This window comes from Fusarium coffeatum, assembly GCF_003316985.1.
Source record: "Fusarium coffeatum strain FIESC_28 chromosome Unknown BRIP53273_contig_107, whole genome shotgun sequence".
NCBI lineage: Eukaryota > Fungi > Ascomycota > Sordariomycetes > Hypocreales > Nectriaceae > Fusarium > Fusarium coffeatum.
The window spans coordinates 235,327-255,223 of record NW_022157900.1 but is presented as its reverse complement, the minus strand read 5'-3'; the positions used below and the strand labels follow the sequence as shown (position 1 = coordinate 255,223).

The window sequence follows — 19,897 nt, the reverse complement described above, 5'->3', positions numbered from 1 at the left end:
GGGAGAAGGGGAGAAGGGGAGAAGGGGAGAGGAGCGGTGGATCTACTGCGTTGAACGCTTGGCGCAAACTGCGTCTCACGAATATATTTACGGACTTGGGTAGGAACATCTGGCTTTTTGTAGCTTAGGGTCAGCGAATATGTCTAGGTGGACCGGTTGGGGTCTCAATACTCGTGAGTGACAACTGTGAAGCTGGAGCTGCCACTGCCCGGCGACCATGGTCGTCACACATCAAGATCAACCACTCAATATGATAGCGATACATAAAGCATCTCCCGGCGAACTTAAGTCGAAGTGTTTCTTACACGTTTTATTTGGAGCACTCTCACAAGTTATATCTGCCATCAGGCCATTTACTGATGATACAAGGAATTCCACAACATCAAGAATTCTATGGTCGCGATTGAGATACAGTCTAGAAGATAGCCAGCGCATTCGGCGGCGACCCAATCAATCCAGGTTGATTCAAAGGCGTCGAAGTGATCATGAAAGAATACCTCTTCTTCTCCCTGCAGTACAAAGCCAGTTTGCTCAAATCCCACAACTCTCCAATCGGCATACCAAAAAGACTCAAACAATACACATGAAGCACTACCAAGTCAGCGATAACCCTTCACTCGGATTTAAGAACTTACCAAGATCTTTCATTCCGCCGACAGATCCATCGGGCTTCAAGGGAGGAAACGCTTCGAAGGAACTTGAGTCGGATGCAGCTGCGGCGAACCGCTTGTTCCATAGCCATCGAGCAGTTTCTTCACAACCGTGAAGACCACTGAGTTTCGCCGCCATCATTTTGGCCAAACCTGCAGGATCCATTTTGTCGACGACTTCAGTGGCGGCTGTGCGGATGAGAAGAATGTCGCCAGGCATAAACTCGACGTTCTGGTATGCTGCACAAGCTTCAAGGTCTTGAACCGTAATACGATGTCCGTCAAAAGGATGGAACTCGATGTTCTTCTCCTCAGCGTAAGCAGCATAGTCGAGTAAGACTCCTCGTCCCGCGATACAGCCGTGAGAGTGCCAATGATCTAGCGTGGGCATGGTGTTGGCCTCGGTTGAGTCGACAGACAAAGCTTCTCGGCTGGGATTGGCGCCATTGTAGGCAAGGCCTGAATCTTGGTGTTGGAAGTGACACAGACTATCCCATTGGGAGCTTCCTTGGGTGTTGAAGCTGATTTCATCGTCCCATGACTTTCCTTGCTCAAAGGGGAGGGCTGCCATGCTTTCGGGGATGTAGAGGATTTTGTGCTCGGGTGCTGCTCGGCCTGGGACGTTGAGCTTGGTCATTGCATTGATGGGCCAGCTGGAAGAGTCAGTGATGCTCAAATGAGTATGGTAGGAGGATTTACTTGAGAGAAATGGAAACACCATCTTTGACTTCTAGAGCAGCGCTGCGGACAACGTCTGGAGTAAGAAAGTTGAGCGTTCCGACCATGTCCTTTTTACCATCTTGGTCAAAAACACCCCAGGCGCAGCCCTTGGGCATGGTTTTGACCTCAGGAAGGTCATCGTAATCTGGTACAGAGTTGAGATTGAATGCCATCTTGGAGTTGAGACTTGAAGAGTAGTTACAAGCCCGTCTTCAAGCTGGGTACCGGGTGAAATTTATAGACATTGTCAGTTTGCTGTAGCCTAGATTGACCCCTGCTTTGTTGGAGCCTGGAGACATGTTAACTGCTTTGGGCCATTTGCAACTATTCGCATTCCAATTTCAGCTGTCTCGTATAGTCGTACTCGGAAAAGACCCGCACAGACATGATAAGAGCTTCTACATCAGCTCTTATCGTGAATTGCAGGGTAAGGTATCATGCGGGGCATCAACTCGGGTCTAGATTCTAGACTCAACAGAATTGGCGATTATGATCGCTTCAATTATATAGCTATAATATTTACGGACATTTATCGTCGTCCAAGTCCAAACATCCTAACACTATTTTTCCAAGCCGCTTCAGCAACCTCATCAACACCAACACCCTTCAACCCCGCCACGATCAGCGCAACCCTCTCCATAGTGCAACTCTCATTCCTCTCCTTGATCATACACTTAGGATCCCACTTATCCCTCTTCTTGGACGGAGGCAAAGGCCTCGCGTTGGCGCAGTACTGCTTCACTACTTCACCCTTCAACTCACCCCATGGCGCATCCGTCTCGAGCTGCAGAGAGTCAAGAGGAATCTTGGATACCATCTCCAGACTTTCCGTGCTCTGGAAGCTGAATCCGTTGACACTCACGCCTAGTCCCATGGATACTAACTTCTCCATCTGAGATGCGCTTCCGACGAAGCTGTGTACTAGACCTCCCCGGGGAAGCTTCTCCATGTATGGAGTCATCATCTCGACGAAATCGTCAAAGGCGTTGCGGCAGTGCAAGAAAAGAGGAAGATCCCATTGGTTCTTGACAAACAGATCCAACTGAGCAGTGAAAGCCTTCTTCTGCACATCCTTGGACGCATGCTCCTCCTTATCATAGTCAAGACCTAACTCTCCAAACGCCGCAATGTGTGGCGAGTCTTGAGCCAGGGCGTTTTTAACTTTCTGCTCCAGCTCGGCAAGGTATGACTTTCCACCTTGATCAAGCTCAGAAGCATGATAAGGATGCACGCCGATGGTGTAATATGCTTGAGAAGGGCGCAGCTTGGAGATGCTCTCGTTCTCAGAGACGTCGGAGAGTGACATGCCCGTCAACATAATCTTGCTAACGCCCGCATCTCTGGCTCGGTCGAGAGTGACGATAAAGTCTGGTTCGTGGTACTGTTTATCATCACGGTATACGCCCTTGAACTCTTTCGCAGTTGCTGTGACAGCGACCTATAACACCGAGTCAGCCCGCCATTTGCATCACGAGATACTGAACTTACATCCGCGTAACGAATCTCAGCTGATGGAGCTGCGGGAGCTCCGGTGGGGAAAGCACTTAGATCAATAGTAGACGACATTTTAAACAATGAGGGGATGAGAGTTTGTCGAAAAAGAGGAGGCGGAGCAACAGCTTTAAAGTACTCTGAAATAAAGTTCCACTCACAAGGTCATGAAGCATCATGCTGCATGCATAAGAAGCCAGCACTAAGATACCCTGAAGGCTGACGCCCAATAGCCATCGCAAGCATCTCGAAACCCTATTTCGACTGGGCTGTCGCGGAGAAGCAAATTACGTCAGATCTCCATTATGTGGAGGTCCAAGATGCGGAGGTGTTGAGCTAGTTGCTGTACCTTGAGCTGTCAGGTCAGAAGAGGGGATTCATACGTGTCGTTTGTTGTCACGCGAGCTTCACGAGTCAGGGACAATCATATTTAATGCAATGGTCGGTCTGTTTTGAACTGACTCCCTAAATCCGCAGACCAAACTCCTCATCGCCTCATCAGAAACACTCAATCATAGCCAGGACCATTCTTTTCCTAATCGCTTTTTACAGATCGATCCCAAACACACCACACCAGGTAAACGCCTGCAATGTTCCTCCTATAAACACTGACATGCGCACGAAGCCATTGCCAACATACCAGGCTAGAATTGACTACGAGACGTTTGGAAGAAAAGCAGGACTTGCAGCGTGACAATCACGCATAGCAACGGTTAAAGACAGTCAAAAGCAAAAGGAAAAAGCAGTGAGTGACTAAAGTAAACACAGAGAGTACAGGCAAGTAGCTTAAATGAATTGAATTGATGACAATCCACCGGGGGGACCGAAGATCTCCAACGCCAATCATGATTCAGACCCAAGGAAATGGAGTGTGCGTGGTGTCGTGTAGAAATCCTGAGCTGCCATAAAACTTAAAGTCATAACCCAGATCGCAAGCAAGGGTATCGCTGGTCAACTGCCAAGGAAAGCAGATAGATTCTGCTCGACATGATAGCCCACGAGAAGGCAAGATAATTGAGTCCAAGGAAATAGAAGTGCCGGGGGATTGTTCGTATAAAGCCCCTTCGTCAACGAGTTATCGTGGTCAAATTACTGCGTGCAGTATCGGTTTAATACTCCTAATTTGTCAGTACGTCAACGGGTCATATCGGCTAAGGAGCATACCTGAGGAGGTCCGTTGGGGCCGGGAGGACCAGGGGGCCCGGGAGGTCCCTGAGGGCCAGGAGCGGGGCCGCCAAAGTGCTGAGGACCGTAGTTGCCGGGTCCGCCATGGCTAGGCATGCCCATGTAGTGGGGAGGGGGAGGGGCAGGTCGGTAAGGAGTGCCGACGCCGGAGTTGTTCTGAGATCGGCCCCAGCTGAGGCGGACGCGGGAGTTTCCGATGGGGTAACCCTGCATCTGGTTGATGGCCATCTCGGCGGCGTGGCGGTGGACAAATTGAACGAAACCGCATCCCTTGCCAGGTGGTATCTTGACATAGGTGATTTCACCAAAGCCCTGGAAGAATGATCGAAGCTCATCCTCGGTGACGTAGCCAGAAAGACCTCCGACGAAGACGGTGGTGTTGTTGGGGTCAGTGAACTGGTTCATCTGGGTAGCGGGGTTGAATCCTCCGTAAGGGAAACCCTGCATACCACCACCGTTCCACATCTGCTGCTGAGGCATACCAGCCATCATGGGGTTGCCGTTAGGGGGTCCTTGACCACCAAAGCCGTGGTTGCCCCGGTTCTTGGGGGTAGCAGTAGAGATGCGCATGGGTCGGTTGCCGCAGTAGACACCCTGCATCTCGACGAGAGCGCGCTGCTGGTCGTTCTCATCGGAGAAGCGGACGAAACCGTAGCCTCGGCTCTGGCCGCTCATAGCATCGGTCATGATCTTGGCAGACTTGCAAGAGGGGAAGCGAGCCTGGAAGAGGGAAACCAGGACGTACTCGTTGACCTCGGGGCCAAGGTCGCCAACGAAGATGCTGTACTCGGGACCGCGGTCATCACTGGATGTGTTAGTGGGTGATAATTGTATTGTCGAGTTGGTACATACCGTCGATCGACGAGACCACCACCGGAGGCCCAGTTGAGCTTGAAAGAGCGAGAGCTGTTAGGCACAGGCTGACCGTTCATGCCGAGGGCCTTGGTAGCAGACTCAGGGCTGGCGAACTCGACGAAGCAGTATCCGGCATTACCAGAGTTCTTGTCGCGGATGACCTTAACGTTCACACTTTCATGAGCCGCAGACAGGAAGACTCCCTTGATAAAGTTCTCATCCATCCAAGGTTCGAGCTCACCCATCCTACAGGAGTCAGTACACTGTGAAGTTTTGGCGGACGTTGTTACTTACCACAGGGTGGTCTTGGGAGAGTCAGGGCCAGCTCCAGGAGGAGGGGCAACTTGACCCATGTCAGGGGCAGGAGGAGTGCCGTTAGAGAAGGCCATAGGGCCAGAAGGGGCACCGTTGTTGGCAGGGACGCCAGCGAAGCCAGGGTTCATATCCATGATGAGCTGTGAAGAGTAAGCATTTGTGCAAACGTAAAGTCGGGGAGAGGGGGGCTATCGCGAGGGGTGACTCAACGTAGCAAACGGGAGGGTTTCGACGTACCGATGGGAACGAAGCAACAGCTTAAATGTTCAAAATACGAAGAGCGAAATGCTGCAGAGCTTGACAGAGCGGAGCAACAAAAAAAGAAGACTACAATAGCGAGTTAGCAACCTGTATTGACGAGTGATTGTTGAAAGCGAAAGTGTGAAACAATGAGTGATGTTGTGGGAAAGAAAACAGGAGGGCAGAGCAAAAGGGCAGAAAACAATGTGACTGTGAATGTGACTTCAAAGCATAAAGCATAAATCAGACGCAGACAATCAGAGTTGAGAACAATGCCATTGAAGGTTTGTAGTGATTGGACCAGGAGTATCCAGAGGTCGAGTCGTCGGTGAATCAAAGGCCAGAGTCCTCAGTCAGAAAGATCCTCGAATGATGTCCTTCCATCCAGAAGTGGAACAATGGCCAGGGGTTTGGTGGTGAATCGGTGACAATCAAGCGAGACTCCAGCATCTGCTTGTTTCGGGCGGGCAAATTTGGGAGAGGAATCATGTGATGGATAAACTTACCGTGAAGAGTAACTCGTACACGTCGTAAACAAGTCGTAGGAGTGCTAGCAACTAATTGTCAGCACAAACGCGCCGCATGAAAGATTGTGAGGCAAAAGAAAGTTGGGAATTTGGCGGAGAGGGAGGGAAGCGTTGAAGGTTGAGGAAGGTCGACCGTGCCTGCACTTTTTAAAGTGAATGGGCAGGTGCCTGGCAAGGCAAGAACTCGTCAACCTCCAAATTCCCACCCCCAACACTGTCAGAAAGGAAATTTAAATTTCGCAATCTTCGATCAATTCGGTTTGCATTGGTCATATTATTATGATCGCATGGCAAACTCGGCCACAAGAGTGCGCTGACCGAAAGCGATCGATGGCGGGGCAATGAGGGGCATCGCAATTGGCACTTACCGTCAGGAGAATCGAGTACCGAAAGCACAACGAAGTAAGTCGCTATTTGGATCGTAAGACCTGAAGAATTAATGTTAGATTCAATGCAGGACCGATACCGATGCCGAACTGTACCTTCACGCCGAGTCTAGTCCTTAAAATATGAATCTGCCAAACCGAGAGGAAACGACAACACTTCGAAAAGTATCCGTACAGATGCGAATCAAGTCTCTAAGACGCCGTCACGCCGATACAAGCAATGAAATGCTTTTGAGGATAGTGATAGGGGATGCGAAACGCCGAATCGTCGTTCTCACGGGAAAGGTGCTTTACCAAAGATTCCAAAGGAATGTGGTAAGATGCTACAAACGTTCCCGAAATGAGCTTAACCTGGGTTTTCGTTAGCAATCTACTCGAGCCTCTCCAAGTCCAGTCCGTCGTCCATATTCCGGATTCTCGTGGTCCAGTTTGGGCAATTCGTGGTTTCCAGCATTCAGCCTCTTCTCGCATCGGACCGGTATTCACATGCCAGACATCGTTTCGTGGCAGTTTCATTGCCTGTTGCCCAGTCGAGTTGCCCAGGAAAGTTCATGGCTTGGATCCTCTGACCGAATGTGGGGGTTTGGGACAATCCAATCCATCCATTGGCCTTGATTTCCAGAACTTGAATGGTCGTTGGACTTTATCATATCGGCATGAGTGATTCCTCGACAATCTCAAATATTCCGCCCAACTCTCCATTCGTCGCCCAGACATTGCGACAGGCTGCCACCACAAGTTTGTTATGCACATCGAGCATACTGATCGAAGATAGGTAGTGGCGGTTTTCCAACAATCGAGTTTGTTGAGGTTATGACAAGTGTTCTTCAGTACATGACAGAATGTCATGCTGACCTCGGTCGGAAATTGTCGTTCGGTCTTATCGAGACGTCATGGCGCAATGATCGAGACGGATGACAGATGCGACCGGCAGTACAGGGTTGTACTTATTTTACGGACCATCGGAATAAAATTTCAATTCAAAGCAGGAATCGACTGCCAGAATATTGGTTGTTGTTTCGAAGTTCAATTATGTCGATGGTGTGCGCGCGCAACGTTGTGAAGCTGATGTCCGGCTCAAGATCCCACAAACCTCCCACCAACCACGAGTGCCAGAGAAACGAACGAAATCGAAAAGACAAAGAACTTCAAAGAAAACTCACTCACTTTTAGGCGCCAACAAAAACAACAGTAACTGTCACAGCCAAATTTCCGAAACACGCGCAAGGGAAAAGCCGTGAAAACCGTGATGTGAACAAAGATGGATGAGGGGAAATAGAAAGAGAGTCGTGGGATGAGTCGTAATGCGGGAGAGGGTAGAAGAAAAAAGACGAGCTTTTTTTTCTTAACCTTGCCTTGTTTGGGTCTTGTCTTGGGAACAATCGGGGGCACGCGGGGACGAGGGTACCGGTAGGGGAAAATTGTCTACCAGGGGGTGTGGGCTGCCGTATCCGCTGACAAGGGGATCTTGGATCTTGGTGTGGACTTGCTAAGGGTGGTACTGAAACACCTCAATGGACGAATGACGCTGTGAAGTCACTGGAGAGTGACGGAGCGGCTGCAGGTGCACGGAATCCAGATGAGATGATGGTAACGGTAGCGTGGACCTGGACAAGCAGGCGCAGCAACGGACACTCCGTGACACAAAGCGTTCAAGACAAGAACAAACGATGTTAATCAATGAAGACGGTGGTCAGAAGCAATTCACAGCAGAGTTGAGATATGGGAGGGAAAGTTATCTAGGCCTTCTTAACGCTACTCAACAGGAGGGGGAGGGCTTTTGGAGAAGCAACGCACAACATCGAAATACCTTTCGATTGGAAGTTGAGAGCCGGAGCCATTGAGAGTGGGCGTGGCTTGAAAGAAGTGTGTGTCGCTATGTGGAGTGAATGGAAGGGAGGAGAACAAGAACGCAACGACAAGAGCTGTGGGCCTTGCCCTAGCGGTTCAACTCTTACGCACAGTATCGGCATTTTGGTTTAGCAGCTTCATGATCATCGTGATGCAGACAATTAACGGACTTGCTGCGGCGATAGCGATGGTCAAAGTGTTTTACGAAACAATACCAGAGCTCGGCCCTCGATACTCGAGGCTACAATGGCTTTGTTGGCCACTGGTAATGGGCCCTAATAATGCTCGGTTGTTAAATGGTCTACTGACAAGTACCGCTGTCCGACCAAGTTCAGCCATGCTTGGGTACCTGGCGTGCTGAAAAAGGCTTTTTGTGGCTCTCCGCAACCAGGGCTATCCTTGACGGCGGGCGTGCCGTTATCTCAGGTCTAGTGCCCAAGTGCAACTGGGCACCGTTTGGACTGGAAGCTGGACAGTGAACAGCGGATGCTGGGCGCTGAAAACAGGACGACCTGACGAGACGAACCAGCAATACTACCCCTGTGAAAACAGCCCTGCTGGAGGTGGATCATGAAATCATAGGGCATCTGGGTCGATGGCCTGGAAAGCAACCCGATCTAAGTGCGGCACTGTAGACAAACGCTGACCGGCTGGTGATATACGATCAGAGCTGAGAGCAGGGAGATGAAAATGATCGCTGTTGATAACAAGGGCTTTGACTCGTCGGAAGGACAACAGAGAAGCAATGTTTGGCATGATTGAGTCAATGCATTGAATACAATTGGCATTCGGTCAATCTTGAGCAGGAATGAAGGGAGCGTTATCACCTCGCTTGCTGGTTTCACCGACGAGCAGCATCCCATTTGCGTCTATCCTGTTAGCCGAATGAAGCGCGAACATATCACAAATGCACGGCGCACCCAGGAGCGACAATGTTTCAACCTCTCATTTATCTGAATATCTCCGGCCTTGTAAAGTGGACGCCAATCAACTCAATATGGAAATGCTTGCCAGCCCTGGATTTCCTCAGTCAACCCCAGAATCCCTTGACAAGCCTCATGAATGCTCGTCATAGCGACGTGCGACAAGCGAGCTCAGAATAGCAACGCCGAAACGAAGGGTTGCAACATGGTCTCGGAGACGCCTGACAACTGGCAGCTTACCAGTAGTTACAGCACGAGCTCGGTCGTGATTTTGAATTACAGGAACATCCAACGGAACGCTCATTTGATGGTCATTCCTCGACAATCGAAGATCATTCAATGCAAGCCAATGCATCAACATCGGTTAGCATTACCTTGCAAAGCCAAGTGTCCTTTGCCAAATGTTCTTTGCAATTCTTCCAGTCAGCGGGGATAACCAACTGAACTGCCTGACCTATTTGGGATCGATCATGGGTGCTGATTGTTCCTGGTGGTAAACCCTCCTCTGAGAAGTGTCAACTCAAAGCTAGACTATAGCGCTACAAAACCCCATGCCAAAATGCCCTGTTCCAGCAAGATCTCGGTCTCCTGCCGCGCCAAGACAGAAAACCCTATCAAGACCGCACCAGGGTTGAACCAACTTTGTGATAGCGCGTCGGTTTTCCTCGCTTCACTCGCAAAAAGTTCCAACTTGAATTGCTCACGCTTCGATGTTATCGTCACTTTGAAAGCACCAAGCCCACTTTGTACTGAGGTCACCGTCACCACATGGGAATTGGAACCGTCTCGACTGAAGTGTGCCACTGCAGCACGCCGTCGTTAATCCAATTGGATTGTCAACAAATGGGAGGTTTTTCCAGGCCTCCGGGCATCGTGCTGGTGGATCGCTCTGCACACCAAAGATATTTCTGACTACCACCATGCGACATTGCTCTGCAAGACAAAGCATCTTTAACCTTGATGATGACTGGTGAACTTCCGAGGACTAGCATATCCAATAAGATCGGTCAGACGACTTGCAGATACAGTGCATCATACAAACTGTCTTCAAGGAATTGCATTGCTTGGATGAGAGCCAAGTTGTTCAAGACATTGCTTGAATTTTGTCCTCACGATACTTTTACTTGAAAAGACCCATCCTCGGCGTTACATAACGGCTTCGCGAATTTCTAATGCTTCTGGTGCTTCCCCTTTAACCGCATTCATCAATTTTGGGACCGGGGGCCTGGTTGCTACTTGCAGATCGTCCATCCCACCTTGCAACCCTCGTGGGAAACCCAGCAGCAGACTGGTGACGCAAATTGCGGCTTAGAAAACCCGATGCTTCTTCCCCACTGCGACTCTGAACAAAGGACTGAATCGCGAGATGCTGGCTATCGTGACTTTTGACTGGTTCTTTATCAGTAGCTTGGAGCGGCAGAGAGTCTTTCATGCTCATGACACAAGATTGGCATCATCGTGCCTTTTTCTGTTCGGTACAGTAGCATCGCTGCGATCTTGATTGCTCGGCGTGCCAATATCGGTGCGGGGCATCAACTACTGCCATCCTTGTCTTTTCCACTTTGTAGACAAAATGTTGGTCACAGTTTTCTACCAATAGTGTCTATTTTCCAACTTGGCATTTGAGGGCTAGATAAGAACGGAAGACACAGTTGCATACGACTGAATTGACTCCAGCACTCGGCGACTTTACCATGCACTCCGTCACACTGGATCTCAAAAACACCGACGTTTCCGGCCGAGCTCAACGTCCGATCCGGCGACCCTGAATTATTGAACAGTGGCAAACCGTAGAGGATACTGCCTTTTTCTGTGTCGCTTGAATCATCTGATTTTGTTTCAGTTTGACGAGAATGAAGATGGATTGGGTTTCTTTAGGCATGATTGGGATATGTAACGTTGGGCAGTTGTTGTACTGCATTCACATTGTTTAGGCTTGAGTGAAAGGTAGGTTGTGATACAGGTTTGAATAGTCGTAAGATGTTCGTGAGACATGGCATGATGACAACGTCGTGACATGGCTTGGGATCTTAAAATTATGAAGTATACCGCTATCCTCACTAGTATACATTATATCTTCAGAGAATACGGAGTAGATTCTCTATTGTTGTTATACTCTATTTCACGTTCGTTCCCGAAAGATCTGCCTGTGGTCCACCCAACAGGCATATTGACCAGAGCTCCATGCTTGGTGGCCTTACACGGCTTATTCCATCTCAACAAGGATATCTCTCAACACCCTCTGCACCTCCAGCGATCTCTCAGCTTCCAAAGCCCTGCTAACCATCCCCTTCAACTGAGCCCCATCGGGACCACTCTGACCAAACACACCTCTCGCCTTTGCCTTAAACAAAGCACCCACAGCCTTAGCCCTCATGACTCTCTGTGATTCAGTGCCAGTATCAACCAAGTCGATATCAAGACTCAAAAGATAAGTCAACGCCACGGCGCCTTCGTCGTTTTGCTGCTTTGACGGAGATACTGCATCATCCATGAGATCGCGAACACACTCGTACCAAACTTGTCGCTTGATTGAAGCAAAGTTGGGGCTTTCGAGGTAAGGCTTGAGGATGTTGATGATCTTTGTCACGACTGGAAGGGAATCCTGCTTGATGGTTGTGCGGTTGTATCCTCGAGCGATAGCTTCAAAGCCGTTGGAGGCAGTCTTTTCAGCAAGCTGCTCCTTCTTGGCGTGATCCTTTGAATCGATATCCATCTTGTCCTCATTGTCATCTTCGCCCTTCAACTCATCAAGGTAGGGTGTCACAACTTCTGTGATCTTGTCGAGCATCTCTAGATCATCGCGAGCCTTGGCAAACTTCCATAGACAGCTGAATGCATGAACACGGTACTCATCATTGTTGCGCTTTGCCTCTCGAAGAGCAATCTTCTCCATCTGCGCAGCAATTTTGGAGTCTGAAGACCAGAGACTGCGGCCCTTCTCAACAAATTGAGGATAAGAGTCAAGGAGCTTTTCTTTGCCTTCAAAGGTCTTCAGAGCCAGTGTCTTCTCAAAGACTGGCCAGATCTTGGTCAAGTTGGCATCGCTAATTTGACCACTGGCGTCGCTTGCGCTTGCAACATCAGATACCATTGCAGCTACAGTGAAAGCTCCGCCATGTCGCAGAGCCCATTGCGCAGTGTCCAAGCATCTTTCCACAAGGGAAACAATCTCTGGGACGTAGCGAACGACAGTGCGGCTGCTTCCAGCGTGCTGTTCCCATACTTCCTTGAACACCTTGGCAGTATACTCATCAGTATCATGAGAACCCAGAAAAGAGAACGGCAGCAGTTGAGTCTCGAGTGCAGTGAAATGATCAGGTGAGACCTTGGCCAACGCCACAATCACATCTGCAATCTTTTGACGACGTGTCTCTTCCTCTGCTGCAAAGTACATATCAATGAACTTTTTGCAGAAACGAGTCTTGGCTGAGTCTGATGCAACTCTCAACATGTACGCGGTAGCACGAGCATATGCTTGACTGACTTCGTCATTCTTGTCCATAGTCTGCTTCTCCATAATCTGCAGGAACTTGTTGCTGACACCTTTGACGTCGTTTGTATGGCGTGTGAACAGTGTTGTTAGAACCCTGCTGCATCCAATCTTTGTTGGCATACCAATCGCAGTCTTGATGGTGTTTTCCAATTGAGGTGCCAGTTCCGCCATGACATCTGCATCAATAAAACGCAGTGAGTTCTCGATGGCTTCCGAAATGGGAGACCGGTTCACCATTTGTGATCGGATTTTGTCGATTTGGTCTCTGCTATCTTCTCCAGCTCGTTGGTAGTGCCAATTGATCTGCTCGGGTTCGATGGAACTCAACAAACCCAGGAGTTGAGGAACCATGTCTGGGATGAATGGCCGGAGAGCCTTGCCGCCCTTTTTGGTAAGCTCAATGACAGTAATAGCTGCAAAGGCTTGAACCTCCTTGGCCGAGCTTTCAATACCCTTATCAGAAAGAAGGAATGGAAGAGCTTCTTTCATCATCCCCTGGGCAGCAGATCCACTGGTTCCCTCCTCGAGTTGACGAACAAGAGTGTTGGATAGAGTTCTGCAGAGTTTAAAAGCGGCTTCTCTGACAGAGCCCTTTACATCATCAAGGACTTTCAGAGCTGAGGTCCAAATCTCTCGGTATCGCTTCTCATATTTGACGAATGGTTGACCCTGGATCAATTCGGAGATGGCTGCACAACTTGCTTCTCGCATACGCCATTCTCGGCCCAGAATACTCTTGAGAAGATCGTCTAAAATATCATCAAAGTGCGTGCTGAGAACGGCGCCTGTGTCTGTGACAAGTGCCTTCCAGATGTCATCCATGGACCTTTGGACATTCTGGTTAGGGTCGAATCGGTAACGGTAAAGCTTAGGATACAGCTTTGGGTCAACTTCCGATTCTGACAGGATGTTGCTGAGGCCAAAGCGACCAAAAGCAGAACGGGTTGACCAGGTTGCAGCATTTGCAGCCAGCGACATGAACTTGTACACAAGTCTCTGATCACCAACTTCATTGGCAAGATTGACAATGTCCTTGTAGGAAGTAATTGAGTTGCCCTCACCAGTTGGAAGTGCACCAGGCTCAAAGAGTTCTGTCTCTTGGTCAACCTTGAGCTGAGTGCCAGTGCCTGTAAATGCAGAGACAAGATCCTTAACAAGGGCACTCTTGAGATCCGCATCACCACGTTCATAAACCAAAGACAAACCACGAGAGGCAGTTTCTTGCACGAGCTCGTCACGCGCACTGAGAAGTCTCATGAAAGAAGCTTGGATCTCACGTAGCCTTGACTGTACTTCTTCCAAATGGGAACAGTACTGAACAATACAGAACAGCCAGATGCCCGAAGCCTTGAGCAGCGATGGCTTTGTGGCTTTGCAGTCTGCGAAGATCTTGTTGAGAACGGCAGTAAGAAGTGTTCCCCTAGAACCATTGCGCTTCTGAATACAGCTGCGAGATTCGACGTCCAAAGTCAACCTGACGTAGTCGGATTCCCATCGCGCCAAGGTTGCAGTGATTGCATCTCCGACGGTGAATTGAACCTCGACTTGCTTGATCTCGTGCAGAGCAAACAATTCCTTGAGAATGTTGCCAATAATTCCGTGTGACCAGCCATCTTCACTCTCCTTTTCGGTCTCTTCACTTTCGCTCAATCCAGCGGCCAATCTCCCAAGTGCAAGAATTGCTTTCTCGTTGCCCTTCTTCGCTTGGGTGACGAGCTTGCTGATGACTGTTTCCAGAGGATGGTCTCCTTCGCGTTGAGGAATAGCCAGACCAGCAGTCCATAGCTGAGCAAAAGCCTCCAGTGCAGTTTCATATAGAGAGGAGCGTATATTCTCGCCTGTGAGAAGGTGCAGGGGATAGGAGACATCTTCAGGTACTGGCTGTCCATAGTAGACGCTGCGTGAGCACACGTAACTGTATGCTAGTAGTCCTCCCTCTGCCGCGTTGAGTTCAGGTCCAACCAACTTTTCAGCATTCTCATAGAACGAGATCAAAGTTTGACGGTAGTTGTTGATAGTAGTAGCGTCATTTGCTAAATGTGACACGAGGATACCCATAGCTCGCGCTGTTAGTGATCGGATCTCCTTGTTGTTTGACTTTATCAACTTGAAGAGACCCTCGCTGGAGTCGGTCAAGTATCCCAGTGCACCACCAGGGCTAAGGGAGGCAACGTCAACGAAGCAACGCAGACATTCTTCGGTGATCGGGGAGTCTTTGAGATAGGCTCCATCCAGACAAGCCTTGAGGTAAAAGACAACATACGCACTATCGACAGTGTGCAAATACCCAAGAATCTTCTCTCGAGTCTTGATATCAGTCTTGACTCTAGCATCAAGGGTCTGCATCCAATCAGGTTGCACCTCAAAGTCCTTGAGAGCGGTAAGGAACATGATGTGCTTGCAGTACTTCAATGCAACAGGGAAAGCAGCTTTTCGACATCCCTCAAAGTTCTCAAACACAGAGTGATGGAATTTGAGATCAGGTGGAGCTGCATCAGCGTGTGTTTCTGGCGTGATCTGAGATCCAAAGAAGACGGCCACCATTTCCATCCAGTCCGGCAGGGCAGGGTCTGCCTCGGCATGTGCGTGGTAAGTCCAAGGATCTAGACCTTTATGGCCTTGTTCAATAACATCGCTTCTCTCATCTTGGTGAGCTCCGATTGCTAGAACATCGATCCAACGGCCAAGGATATCGGAAAATGTAAGGCACTGGTTCGCCCACTTGACCACAGCATGACGAGTACTCCTGATAACAGGGGGCTCGTCAGGAAGAGACATGTATGTGAGCAACATTGCCTTCAATTCTTCAGACTCACTGCCTGCAGTAGCTGGAATGTTGGTAGTCAAGCTAGAAAGGGCGCCATCAATGTTAACAACGGCGTCGTTGGTAGGATCTTGGGACAAAGACTTGAAAAGCCATCCGGCAAGGTTTAGTCGCGTTTCGATAGGCATATTGGCGCTTCTCGCCAGTACACCGATTGTCTCGTATGCCTTGGATCGAAGTGCAATATCGTCGTGCGATGTCCTCTCGGGGACAGGCCAGCCGTCTCCCTCGATGAAGCCGCTCATGGTGTTGATTAGAGGAACAGCAATGTCAAATCCTTCTTGTGAAGGCCCAACACGAGCTACCCAAGCAAGGTATTGGAACGCAGCAGTGTGGAGTTTGACTTGTTCCAATGTACTTTTCGGTAGTAAGCTTTGTGAAAAGGTGTCTGAGGCTTCATCTGCAGTCGAGAAGTTGAGCTTGACAACATTCATAATGTCGTCAGACATAGTTGCTGAGATTGTGGATTTTGAGAGCATGTTGAGAATACGAGTTCGGTATGTCGATGGTAGTATCGAGTGAGCATGAAACAGACGCTTCACAAGAGTCTCATCCTCCATGGAGACGGAACTTCGCTTCAACACTTCCTCAGCAGCAGACACTAGCCTGTTATCGAAACTTGAAGCAGCATAAAGTGCAGGTAGGAACTTTTCCTCGTCGGTGAAGGCGCCACTTGCGAGTAAGGCAACGAGCTTGAGTTTTAGCTCTGACATTCTCTCAAAGACCTTTTGCGACTCTGGACTCTCCACAGCGAGCGACTCGAGCTCGGATTTGGTTAGAGTCGGGTTTGCTTCGGTCCAGTTCTGGTTTTGCGTAGGGTTCCGTAGTCGTAGAAAGATGCTAATAAGGTTGGCAAGGAATTTCGCATCAGCTTCATCAGAGAGTCCGATCGCTTGTCGGTATTCGGTGTCATCTTTGCTGCCTCTTGGTGGTATCCGGGCATCCAGAAGAAGTCGAAGAATGATGTTGAAGAAAGGTCCAGCTCGAGCAAGCCCTTTGTCCTTGGAGAAACCAGCTAAAGCTTTGGGGATAAGCTCTCTTCGTTCATAGTCATCCAGGCGCTCTACGCTGTGTTGTATCCCTGAGATATCAAGCTGTTTGACTAGTGGAGAGTCATTTGACTTGTACTGATCAAGAAGGGCACCAACAGGTAGGATGACCTCTGACGGTTGGATAAATGTCTTTAGTCTGGAGAAGATCTGAACGACTTTAGCTCGAACCGGAGCATGTTCGCTAGCAGCCTTGACAATGACAGGCGGAAGATATCGTTGTAACAATTCGTGTAGCTTCTTCTCCTTGTTGGCAACGCCCAGGATCTTGAGTTCCACACTATCTAGAAGCTGGAGCTCTCTTTCTTTCGTTGAAGGCGCCGCCATGACTGAGTGTTTGCTGATAATAAACAGAAATGAAAGCAAAGCGCAGTGGAGTTCTATGTAAATTCAGGGATGCGATTTATTTGGTGGTCTTAGGCAGCAAATGACGAAGCTCCCGCCAGCTGATAGCTGTTTAGAGGCCAGTCGCAAGTCAACCATCGTGACGACTAGAATCATGACTAAGCTGGCTGACAGTGTCACGTGTCAACAACTTCGAAGAGCTTCACGATTCTACTTCCTTCGAAGCAACATATGATCAAGAATATAGATCTATGTTTGTTTTTATTCTAATTATTTCAAGCTTGCGGGGTTGCTCCCAGTACTTCCTTGTAGCTTCCTTTGGGTGAGCTCATTGTGAGTGGTGTACACCCAAATTGCCCGTAAGTGTGTACCAGAGTCAATGTTTTCTCATCATGACGTTGTTGTTTTGTTTTAAAGTCAGATTCAGAATGCATTCATCTTGTATGTATTCTTTGCGCGCGTAGCTTGAAGTCTGCGGATGTCAACGTGCTTTCATATCTGGTGCAGTGTTTGTGGAACAAAGACGTATACGCAAGATCGCAGTAGAGAAGAGACCTTTCACGATAGCGCTCAACCACCTGCAATGACGCTTGCTCTCTTTGCTTAAGCTTAAATAAAGATACTCTAAAATGCACTTGACGTCAATACTAAAGACCTTCTGAATAACACGACCTAAAGAACACTGCACTGCACAAACATTGACCTCTAGGGTAAGCTCATCCAGCAGTCGCGTCATCGATATTCCGCCACCGTTCTCTTTAATCCCCTGTCACTTGCCCCTCCAAAGAAGGAACATTTAGCTCCACTGATCCGGTTGCGTCACTGTGGTTGGGTGCCTGTCTTGATGTCTGTGCTTCACTTCAATCTTCAACTCTTGCCTTGCACCCAGCGATACATGTGCAGCAACGTCTTTCATATATGAAATCTGTCTTGACGAGCTGACAGAGAACAAACTCTATACCAACTTTGTTCTATTTCACGTGGAACCTTCAGAGCGAGCGATTATTTAACCTTCCTCCCCGCTATGATAACAGCGGGGCATTGATTCTGCTTCTACAAGAGCTACACCGAACCTTGCGATATCACCAACCGACGTGTTGTCACTCGTCACTCGATCCCCGATTCAAATCGTATACGGACGATCTCTTGATATCAACATATACCAGCACCTAAAACCCCTCGTCGGAGCGTCGCCGCCATGGACGACAACATTTCCACCTTTATGGCCATTACTGGCGCAAGCACCGATGTCGCCCGCAGCTTCCTTGAGATGACTGCTGGTAACTTTGAGCGTGCCATCGAACTATTTTACGAAAACCCTGACCTGGTTTCTGGTGTTGGAGCTGGTCTTTCTTCAACTGGACAATCAGCGACAACACCCGTAGCACCATCAGGAGGCAACATTGGCAGACAAGATTCGGCGGGAGTTATCCACATCGATAGCGACGATGACCAGGACATGCAACTCGAGGACTTTAGCGACAATGAAGGCGCTAACGACAGAGCTGTTGCTGCCCATGCGGCTGCTATGGCACAAGAAGAAGAGGATGCGGCTATGGCCAAGCGACTGCAAGAGGAACTATATGGAGGCAATCAAGGGTCTGGATCAGGAGGAAACCCGGATGATGTGCGAGCACCAATTGCGCGAACAACCGAGACATTGGTGGCACCTGGTTGGGGCGGTGGTGAGAATGACGACGGAATGGAAGCAGCTTTCCTCGAGCAGCTGAGACAACGGCGGAGGCAAAATCCACGTGAGTGACTGAGTGTTACTGTATGTCTCGGTACTGTACTAACCTCAATAGCCGGCCGTGCAGGAGGACCCTTTTCTCAGCAAATATGGGCCGATCCCGAACGACGCTCTGCACCTTCAACGTCCAACGAGAACGGTGCCCATGCGCGACGACTGGAGGATCTGTTCCGCCCTCCTTATGATTTGATGGCACGAATGTCTTGGGATGACGCGCGTACTCTGGGCAAGGAGGACAAGAAGTGGATCATGGTTAACCTCCAGGATATGAACGACTTTAACTGCCAGGCCCTGAACCGCGATGTTTGGAAGGACAAGTCTGTCAAGGAACTTGTTGGAGAGAACTTTATCTTCCTCCAATATGATAAGGATTTCCCTGACGCCCAGGAATTCCTTACTTTCTACTTTCCCAACGAAAGCCATCAAAATCCCGACAACTACCCTCACGTCTCTATTATCGACCCGCGAACTGGTGAGCAGGTCAAGGTGTGGACCGGCAGACCTTTCCCCTCTGCTCAGGAGTTTCATGCCGAACTCGCCGAGTTTCTGGACCGCTACAGCCTTGCGGCCAACAGCAAGAACCCTGTCGCCAAAGCAACAGCTCGCAAGCCCCAGAAGTTGGACGTTGACCGTATGACCGAGGATGAGATGCTAGAAATGGCTCTCAAGAACAGCTTGGAGGGTGCTTCTGGAAGTGGAGGCTCCTCAACACCTAATGTCCATGACCCTGATGCTTTGACAAAGTCACCGGCACCCGAAGAGATGGGCAAGGGCAAGGAACCCGAAGCTCCAGTCGAGCAGAGCCCGTGGGCTAAGATTTCTGGCACAAACCCGCACACCGAGCCAGATGCCAACCCAACAACTACAACACGTATCCAGTTCCGACATCCAACTGGTCGTGTTATCCGCCGATTCAACCTGGACGACCAAGTGCGCAGAATCTATGAGTGGCTCAAGGCCGAACCTCTGGAAGGCAAGGAGGGAATCGAGTTTGAACTCAAGAAGATGCCAGCTGGACAGGACCTCATTGAGAGTTTGGATGCCACTATCGCAGACACAGGATTGAAGCAGGGCACAGTGATGATTGAGTTCATTGAGGACTGAGTCAGCAGTTTATTTGATGAGACGTGTTTTTCTTATACGGACCAGCAGGCATTTGCAGATAGATAGTTATCGGAGCCATGGAGTGTATTGGACTGCGGTCAGTGGGATAGGCAGGTTCGAATTAGCATTATTGAGACTGGTTACAGTCGGAGGGAGGATACTATCTTTAGACGTCTCAGCCGGCTC

General features: G+C 49.4%; 5 protein-coding genes across 5 annotated transcripts; 1 reads left to right on the top strand and 4 right to left on the bottom strand.

The window, feature by feature from the left end:
- Positions 1-415: 415 nt before the first annotated feature.
- FIESC28_04987 (uncharacterized protein) lies at positions 416-1,543 on the bottom strand (the record flags this gene model as incomplete). The annotated part of the gene is made up of 3 exons (XM_031159134.1): positions 416-591; positions 636-1,303; positions 1,350-1,543. The coding sequence occupies 3 exons, from the start codon at positions 1,541-1,543 to the stop codon at positions 416-418; spliced, it is 1,038 nt and encodes a 345-aa protein (XP_031016899.1).
- A 356-nt stretch (positions 1,544-1,899) lies between these two features.
- Positions 1,900-2,936, bottom strand: FIESC28_04986 (uncharacterized protein; the record flags this gene model as incomplete). The annotated part of the gene is made up of 2 exons (XM_031159133.1): positions 1,900-2,808; positions 2,859-2,936. 2 exons carry the CDS (start codon positions 2,934-2,936, stop codon positions 1,900-1,902), a joined length of 987 nt encoding a protein of 328 aa, XP_031016898.1.
- A 1,034-nt stretch (positions 2,937-3,970) lies between these two features.
- Positions 3,971-5,350, bottom strand: FIESC28_04985 (uncharacterized protein; the record flags this gene model as incomplete). Its single annotated transcript, XM_031159132.1, has 4 exons — positions 3,971-3,979; positions 4,026-4,851; positions 4,899-5,147; positions 5,196-5,350. The coding sequence occupies 4 exons, from the start codon at positions 5,348-5,350 to the stop codon at positions 3,971-3,973; spliced, it is 1,239 nt and encodes a 412-aa protein (XP_031016897.1).
- A 5,999-nt stretch (positions 5,351-11,349) lies between these two features.
- Positions 11,350-16,839, bottom strand: FIESC28_04984 (uncharacterized protein; the record flags this gene model as incomplete). The annotated part of the gene is made up of 1 exon (XM_031159131.1): positions 11,350-16,839. The coding sequence occupies one exon, from the start codon at positions 16,837-16,839 to the stop codon at positions 11,350-11,352; it is 5,490 nt and encodes a 1,829-aa protein (XP_031016896.1).
- Positions 16,840-18,055: 1,216 nt separating this feature from the next.
- FIESC28_04983 (uncharacterized protein) lies at positions 18,056-19,711 on the top strand (the record flags this gene model as incomplete). Its single annotated transcript, XM_031159130.1, has 2 exons — positions 18,056-18,611; positions 18,663-19,711. The coding sequence occupies 2 exons, from the start codon at positions 18,056-18,058 to the stop codon at positions 19,709-19,711; spliced, it is 1,605 nt and encodes a 534-aa protein (XP_031016895.1).
- Between the last annotated feature and the right edge of the window lie 186 nt (positions 19,712-19,897).